At 38.1% G+C, this 8,219-nt stretch overlaps 2 protein-coding genes across 2 annotated transcripts in view; one reads left to right on the forward strand and one right to left on the reverse strand.

The window, feature by feature from the left end:
* LOC147181142 (beta-1,3-galactosyltransferase 2) overlaps positions 1-3,876 on the reverse strand; it is a 20,603-nt gene extending 16,727 nt beyond the window's left edge. Inside the window, exon 1 of the mRNA XM_086079399.1 lies at positions 3,772-3,876. The gene's annotated coding sequence lies outside the window, so the exon portion shown is untranslated. The remainder of the gene's footprint in view (positions 1-3,771) is intronic.
* Positions 1,352-8,219, forward strand: LOC147181143 (complement factor H-related protein 1-like). The gene is made up of 11 exons (XM_086079387.1): positions 1,352-1,370; positions 3,367-3,447; positions 3,521-3,712; positions 5,856-6,038; positions 6,108-6,296; positions 6,371-6,439; positions 6,531-6,611; positions 7,234-7,290; positions 7,548-7,709; positions 7,833-7,997; positions 8,100-8,219. Exons 2-11 carry the CDS (start codon positions 3,390-3,392, stop codon positions 8,126-8,128), a joined length of 1,185 nt encoding a protein of 394 aa, XP_085935513.1. The 5' UTR covers positions 1,352-1,370; positions 3,367-3,389; the 3' UTR covers positions 8,129-8,219.

Below are 8,219 nucleotides of genomic sequence, written 5' to 3' on the forward strand. Positions count from 1 at the left end.
TATAAAATAATTTAAATAAAATCGATTTTGGGACATTTAAAATCGATTCTGAATTGTACTAAATGACAATCGCGATTCTTATGAGAATCGATTTTTTGGGGCACACCCCTAGATAGCAGTCATTGTCTCTCAAACTCCGCCAACTCTTCCACTCTTCAGGATCCGTATTTTCTTCAGAGGAGATGAGTCTTCTTTTGATTGGATGAAGATCCGGCAGTCTTTTTTGTGTCCATGTGTTCTCGATAAATCCGTTCTTTCTCAATTGTCGCGCCCTTCTGGCAATGTCAGCGTTTCGTTTTGTGAGATTTTTATTGACGTAGACTTGTTTATCTTTATCTCTCAAGAGAGCAATCTTTTTCTGACTGTCAACAAACCTGATCAGAACTGCCGGTGGTCGTGTCCCCCCAGTTGGACGCGAAAAGCACATCTGGATGTGCGCTGGATCCACAATTAATCCCAAATCTCTTGAGTTGAGTTGTCACTTGCTGTTCGACAGTCTCGTTCGCTGGAGCTTGGTCAGAATCAACTGCACTTGAGGGCCGCGGCGCGGTTTGTTCTGGATACCTGTAACTATCACATTTCTGTTCCAAATCATCCACTTTTTGTTCCAAGCCGACAATGCGTCGATCTTTTTCTCGTCTCTTTCTTCAACTGCTGAATTTCCTGCAGAAGTGGCTCGATGCTCTTTTTCATTTCAAGTAATTCGGTGGCCATTTCTTTTGAGTTTTGCAAGAGAAGATTTTATCTCCTCAATTTCGTCAGCTCTTTTTCCGCCAGGCATATTGCAGCAATGTAGTTAAAGGAGCAAGTACAGATGCGTCCTTCCTCGACATACGTGTCCTTGATGGTCCCAAATTCGGTCTGCTATTTTAGTGCATTCTTTTATTATTTCATAATTTGGAAAAACACTATATACAGGATAATGTATGTGTAAATTATTTATAATTTGTATTATTCCTTATCCTCAGGAATCTAATGCAATTTCCAATTTCCGCAAAAATAATGTATGTAATAAATGACCTGTATTACTAGTCAGAGATGTCATTTATTTGCTTCTGGTTCGATACCTTTTCCGCTTGTTTGGCAATGAACGGGCAGTAATCCCCCTCTATCACAAGTTCAGGGTTTGTGGACATCCATCCATGCATCCATTTTCTTAACCGCTTCTCCTCATAAGGTTCGCGGAGCCTATCCCAGCTGGCTTCGGGCAGTAGGCGGGGTAAACCCTGAACTGGTTGCCAGCCAATCGCAGGACACACACAGACGAACAACCGTCCTCACTCACAATCACACCTATAGGGACAATTTGGAGTGTTCAATTTACCTTGCATGCATGTCTTTGGAATGTGGGACGAAACCGGAGAAAAATGGTTTGTGGACAATTTTTATTTATTTATTTATTTTAGAGCTGTCAAACGATTAATTTGTTGGATCAGATTAATCGTATATTCGAATTAATTACGATTAAAAGGCTTTTAACCAACATCTTTTGCCCGCCAAATTTGAAGAGCACCTGATATGTTAATTATTTCAACATTTAATGTTACGAGGATGTCTTCAACATTTTTTTTATCCACTGCACACGATCACCCTCTTTTTCGAATCAGTTAATTACTTGCATCATTTCAAATGAAAAAAAATACCCCAAGAGTTTGACATGAACAAATATTCTTAATGTCATACAAAAAATTTTAAATAAATTTATAAAATAATTTATTAAATGCTTTACTTAAATGCATGTAGTTATGTTAATTGCTCAAACACAATGCGGGCTACCTTTAACGTAACCATCCGCTGTTTAGCTAAAGGATCATCTGCGGTCAAAATGAATAGTGCGATCAGTAATGGCCACGGTTACCCCTCCCCCCTCCCGGCGGCCACGCCCCCTGGATATTCAACAATATTGTCAATGCCTACTAAATAACTGATATCTCAGCTCCTGAAGCAGATAGAAACATAATTCCCCAAAAGATTCAGAGCTTACACATATGGCTTTCACACAAACCTAAATTTATTATTATAAACCTTCAATATTCTTTAAAAACACAATTGCCATGTTGCCTATGTGAATGCCAGCCTATGTTATTGCTATTTTAGTCTGAAAAAGGCATATAGGTAATTAACTTCTTTTCTTTTTTTTTGTATGTTTAATGTTCAGTGTTTTGAACAAATAAATGTGCTACCAACTCCCAGATGATAAAACTAGCATTCGGGATGACTGACAGCTCACATGCTTTGTAAATGTTATTAAGTCTCCCAGTGAACACGATCACCACTTCCTGTGAGACGCTTTAAAACTGCCGGCATATTGACAAACATGCGTGTGTGATCGTTGACGAGCAACTCGTCTGGTTTCCGGTGCACGGCGCATGAGTGTGTCTTACGTTGTGTCGTCACGCACCCCAAAAGTAACGACGGCATTTTCAAAAAGTAAGAAGTCAAAAGTACAGATATTTGCGTTTGAAAAGTAAGCAGTAAAAGTAAAAAGTCACCAGAATAAAAAAATATTTAGGTACAGTACAAGTACAGTAACGAGAAAACGAAGAAGTACTTCCCATCTCTGTCTTCAGGTAAGACTATACATAGAGCTTAGGGGGGACCCTGGTGGCTTGGGCGCCCCCTGGTGGCTTGGGGGCCCTAGGCAACCGCCTACTTGGCCTATAGCAAGAAACGGCTATACGAGTGCGATTAATCTGCTTTAATACACGATTAATGCAATAATTTTTTTTGTGATTAATCAATGTGTATTAAACACTTTAACTTTGACAGCCCTATTTCTTTTAAACACGTAACATGTTCTGTTCTGCCTCCTGTTTATTTTGAGTGTGATTCCAGTGTTGACCACTAGATGGTGGCACACTTTTGTTTGACACCGTAAATTTGATAGAAGAATGAAAATGGGGCGTATTTCATTTTAGCCTATTTTTTTCTGAAGATTATTGCATCTCAAATTCTATTCCATCCTGTTTATTACGCCTACAGAAAGTGACGGCTGTCGGTTCATATTATAATGTACACGTTTGGGTATGATTATTTATTTAGTTACTGTATAATGTGAGCTAATTAGTTTAAAAATATATATATATTTCTTTAGGGATCGGTTCGCTGTACAACCTTTTTTGTGCTCTCTTAATATTTTGTTTGCAAATGTTTTTTGTATGATTTCAAAATCGTGCTTAAAGATGTACTAGTATAAATAGGATTAAAATGTCTGAAAAATGCCCTTTACACTTTTGCTCATCAAAGTAAACATCAAGATCTCTTACGCAGGAGATCTGTATTTACTTTCTGAGTGGCTGATGGGGCAACTGAATAATTATTAACTAATCCTGATCTGACTGAGAGTATTTTCTCAACTTTTGTCAGAGAATATTACAAATCCTGACAAAATGTTTCTCAGGTTTCTTGGATTCGTCCTCGTCTTGTCTTGTCCCGGAGAATGTCATGGTATGTTGACTTCCAACATGACTCGCAGCCTCCCTCTGGCTTTTCACGCCGTTTTCTTGTTTTTATTTCTTAGCCCATAGCTCAGCCAAGGACTGTCTGGCTCCCCAGCTGGAAGGAGGTTTTTTACTGCCTCAACTAGAAACCTATTCGCATGGAAGCCGTCTCACGTACGCTTGCAGCACCGGATACAGACCACCAGTTGAGAGCTGGTGGGCCACCAGTGTATGCCTCAACGGGTTATGGACTCACACGCCGCAATGTATTGGTGAGTGTAATGCATACAAGTAAGTAAGCATCAAATATTTTCAACTTAAGGGGCCTTACCAGTATGCAGTTTGGTCGCTTCTTCTTTTTTGCAGGCTGCCGTGCTGCGTCAAATCACCTCTTTTATCTTCCTGCTTACAATGTGTGACTAATGCAACACCCCGGGTCACCTCGACTAGTATTAGCATAAACGTTATCTCATAGGACACCGTAATGATGACATCCATTTTTTTTTTTTTAGGGCTTGATTAATGTTTTTGAAGTCCTCGTCAGTAGGACTGATTCTTGTTTTGTGTGCTTAAACACGGAGAGAGAAAACTTCAGTTTGTCAACTTTTCTTGACTTTTTACAAGAACAATGTTGTAATCGGAATATTGCGCCTTTGATCCTTGAAAAGACAACTTTATTCTCAAAGCTGTAATCTTAAAAAAAAAGAGTAAAAGTCCAACTGTTATATTACTCAAATTTAACAAGGGAATAAATGGACTTGCAAGCAAATTTTAAACAATGAATATATAATTTTCTTCTCGTAATTTTAGAAATTCATAGACCAACAAGTTAAACTTGCTTGCAATAAATGAACAGGTTTTGCTCTTCTTGAGCGATGCAACTGATTCAAGGGGGCATACGAGCGACTATTTAATTGCTTGTATTCTTCACCATTAACTCATTCACTGCCATTGACGGCTATAGACGTCAAAAATTCATTTGAGCTATTTCTATTAGTTTAACATTATTTTTCCACTTTTGTTTACAAGAGTATGAAAACCTAGGAAAAAAAATTATTGTACATTAAGAACAGATATAAAATTTGGTTAATTTATTTAAGTATTGAAGTCATGCAATTAATTACAATTTAAAAAAAATAAGGGCCTGACGCGATAAAAAAAAGAGAAAAATTGTTAAAAATGAGGGGCGTCAGGCGATTAAATTTTTTTATCGTAATTAATCGCATGACTTCACTAGTTAACTCACGATTAATCACAAATGTTATATCTGTTCTAAATGTACAATTAAAAAAATCTAGGTTTTCATAGTCTTGTTAACAAAAGTGAAAATAGAAATAGAAAAAGTTCAAATGAATTTTTGACGTCTATAGCCGTCAATGGCAGTGAATGAGTTAATGATTAAACATGCTAAAAATCTTTGATATAAACTGTGTAGTGGGACTGAGCTGAAGTTCTTCCCTTCAGTTCAACGAAGGTGTTTGGCACCAAATAGCCACCAGATGGCGCCAAAGTAATCATTTCATATGAGGCATGGCAACAGCAAATAGTGAATAACGGGGGGTTCAGTGTATTCTATACTCTATATATAGACTGCATATTTGCAATTCAAGCGCTTTGCTGCTGTAACTGAATTATCTTTATTAAAAATGTGAGTCATTGAGTTGTAAATAGTTTCTTTACGCCCTGCAATTGGCTGGCAACCGCTCCAAGGTGACCCCCGCCTCGCCAAAATCAGTTGGGATGGACTCCAATTCACTATGACTCAGTTGTCATGACTCATTTGATTAAAAATGACATACAACAATGATTTTTTGTTTTTAAATCCTTCTTGGTTACTCTAGTATTTTAAGTGTGGAGTAAGCACTTTGGACTGGGCTATTTCGGTGGGTAGTTTTCGAACGTATTGATAAATTGTTTGACTGTCTTTCAAAGTCGTATGAACGTATTGATAGTCGTTCAAATGTGGTAAAACATTGGCTAAATGCTAAAAAAATATTACATTTGTTCACATAAAACCACAACGTATTGAATTGTGTATGCACAACATGCAATTAATTTAATAGTTACATTTTAACATTTAGCTGGCATTTTATCAATATGTAATTATTATTATTATGTTTGAACAACATTGCAGTACGTCCAGACAAAACAGCCCAGTCAAAACTGTTTTTTTTCTACATTGGCAGTTCCATGCTTCCATACTATCTAGGGCTAAAAAAATATATAATAATAATAATGTGTACATGTTGAGGTGCCAGCATGCACTAGTTAGCCACAAGGACAACATGAGTAGGTCTATCTCACCACTGATGGGACACTGTGACTTGTTAAGAAGAATTAAAACAGAAGTTGAATGTTAACATTTATTTACAGTATTTTGTTGTTGTTGTTTTCTTTGATGTTTGCTTTCCTCAGATGAAAAGGCCTGCTTGCCGCCAAATATTCCAAATGGGAAATGCGATCCGAGTCCTGAAGGCTTGTGGTACAATGACGGAGCAGTCGTTTGGATAAAGTGTGACGAAGGATACAAACACAAATCCTCGGGAGCAACAGCCACGTGTCAAAAGGGAGCTTGGTCCGATTTGCCGCCTTGTGAGCGTAAGTCCCATCACGTTGACAAAATCCATTTATAGCTTACTTGCTAATATTTGCTGTATTTATTTCCAGGAAGTGAAAAATCTTGTGATGAGCCCCCTAAAATCCCTAATGCTGTTATCCTTCACAAATACCAGGACATATTTGCGGGCGGTACTGAGGTCCAATATCAATGTGAGGACGGATATAGTGTTGAGACAGCGATCGTTAGGAAGTCGATCTTTTGCGATGCTGGGGTCTGGTCAGAACCTTTAAGCTGCAGTAAGTTTAAAAAAATGCCCCAAGTTGAACCAATAATGTTCAAATTTTCCCAGCTCCTTTTTTTTTTTTCAAAGCAATATCCAAACCAGCTCCTGGAGAGGATGAAGACACATCAGATGACATTGCAAAACCTGCTGACGGAAGTAGTTTATTAAAACATTCCAATAAATCTTGACATTGATTATGCATCGAATTTCATTCCTAAATTGAGCATGTTTTTCCCTTTCCTGTCAGGCAGAGGAGGTGGTGGCGCTAATACTGGGGATGCCACTGGTGCCAGTACTGATGTTCGCACAATCAAAGTGATTAAAACAGGTAGGCGACGGAAAAGGTTCTCGGGCAAGACATCTGTGGGAGACAGCTGTTTACATGAGTGTTTATTGAGGCAAAAATAATTGAAATAAAGCTCACAAAAGTACAGTATATGCTGAAATCATGATATACAGGGCGTTTTCACAACAACCCAAATGCTTGGCTTTCCGTTCAATTTTTTTCGGGGCCAAGCGGGTTACAATGGAACTGCTTTTCAGAACCGTGGCACGGCATGGGCGGCCCTCTGACCAGCTGCTTTGATATAATCCATCTGCAAGACGCTTTTAAGATGAATGATTCTCTTAATCATCTGTATTCGTTTCAAATGAGAATTTACACAAGATGGCCCCGGTAGCTCAAATGAGTCGCTACGTTCCTTCCAGGCCAAGTGTTCAGCCGATCCGCTTCAAACTGTCAGGGATTATTGTTGTTTAAATCACTACCAAAAAAATAATCGACTGTACGTCCTCAATGTAGAAAGTTGTCAAGAATACACTTTACCTGAAAAATATTTATTGAAAAATGAGTTCCGAAGCTGTACGTGTTGACCCACACTGTGTATTGAAGATCAAATTAGGGCCATTATGATGCTAACTGGGAAAAAAAAATGTTTTCTCTGATCAAGGATCTGAAACCACTTCTGACAAGACCGACAGCACAAGATCACCTCTTGTCACAGCAGGTAAATAATTCATCGTTCACAGTCATATACTGTACATTGATAATTTTTCTGTTTAAGATTGTGAGTAACTAATGAGAATTTGGCGTCTTTATTTTGACAGTTCCTGAATAATAATAATAATAATAGTAATTTGATTTTAGCTAAAAAAAAAAAAAATGAAAAAAACATATCTGAATTAAGAGGCAATGTATTTTTTTGTTTCCTTTTTTGACAACTCAACCATCATTGATTAAAGATTTTTCTTTCCCCCACGTTAGTTGCCAACTGTGGACATGTGCCACGTGTCCCAAATGGTGATGTTGTGCAAAGTAACTCACAGTTTATCAAATATGCGTGCAACGCTTTTTACAAAATGATCGGGCCCAAGAAAGTGATGTGCTACAGTAATGGAACTTGGTCAAAACAACCTACATGCAAAGGTAAGGTGACTGACCTCTACTTGGACTCAAAGTGTCGCGCGGGCCCTTTGTTTGACACCTCTGTTATGGTCCTTGCATGCATAAATGAAATTGCTACAATTTGTCCTTTTTTACTTTGTGCAGAAGCATTTTGTCAAGTGGACCTTGATGTGTACAAGAGCGACTACAATTTGCAAGAATCTGGAACAATATTTGTAAAAGAAGGAGAGACCAGGAATGTTCAGTGCATCTGGCCTCATTTCTTCAGCCGAATAACGTGCGTGAACCGAAGAGAGAGAGTAACCCAATGTAAGTACATTCTCGATGTCCCCTCATGACACGCGAACATATTTTAATTCATTAATTAATTAATTGCCATTGCTACTTTAATTAAATGATCTTGTCGCTTAGGTTGTCGTTCCTGGGAATGGTGCAGTTAACTTAAAGGTCATCGCTGGGAAAATGACATCTCCCCATGAAGACGAGACAGAAACATTTTTGTCATTAAAAAGAACATACTGATGTCCTCTA

Source organism: Leptonotus elevatus, chromosome 1 (genome assembly GCF_054856555.1).
Source record: "Leptonotus elevatus isolate MCC_2025b chromosome 1, RoL_Lele_1.0, whole genome shotgun sequence".
Classification (NCBI taxonomy): domain Eukaryota; kingdom Metazoa; phylum Chordata; class Actinopteri; order Syngnathiformes; family Syngnathidae; genus Leptonotus; species Leptonotus elevatus.

Bases quoted from the DNA above. Each gene is read 5' to 3' on its own strand.
- LOC147181143 (XM_086079387.1), top strand. From the start codon at position 3,390: ATGTTTCTCAGGTTTCTTGGATTCGTCCTCGTCTTGTCTTGTCCCGGA. The intron at 6,039-6,107 runs GTAAGTCCCATC...ATTTATTTCCAG, and splicing joins CGATTTGCCGCCTTGTGAGC to GAAGTGAAAAATCTTGTGAT. The intron at 6,297-6,370 runs GTAAGTTTAAAA...TTTTTTTCAAAG, and splicing joins GTCAGAACCTTTAAGCTGCA to CAATATCCAAACCAGCTCCT.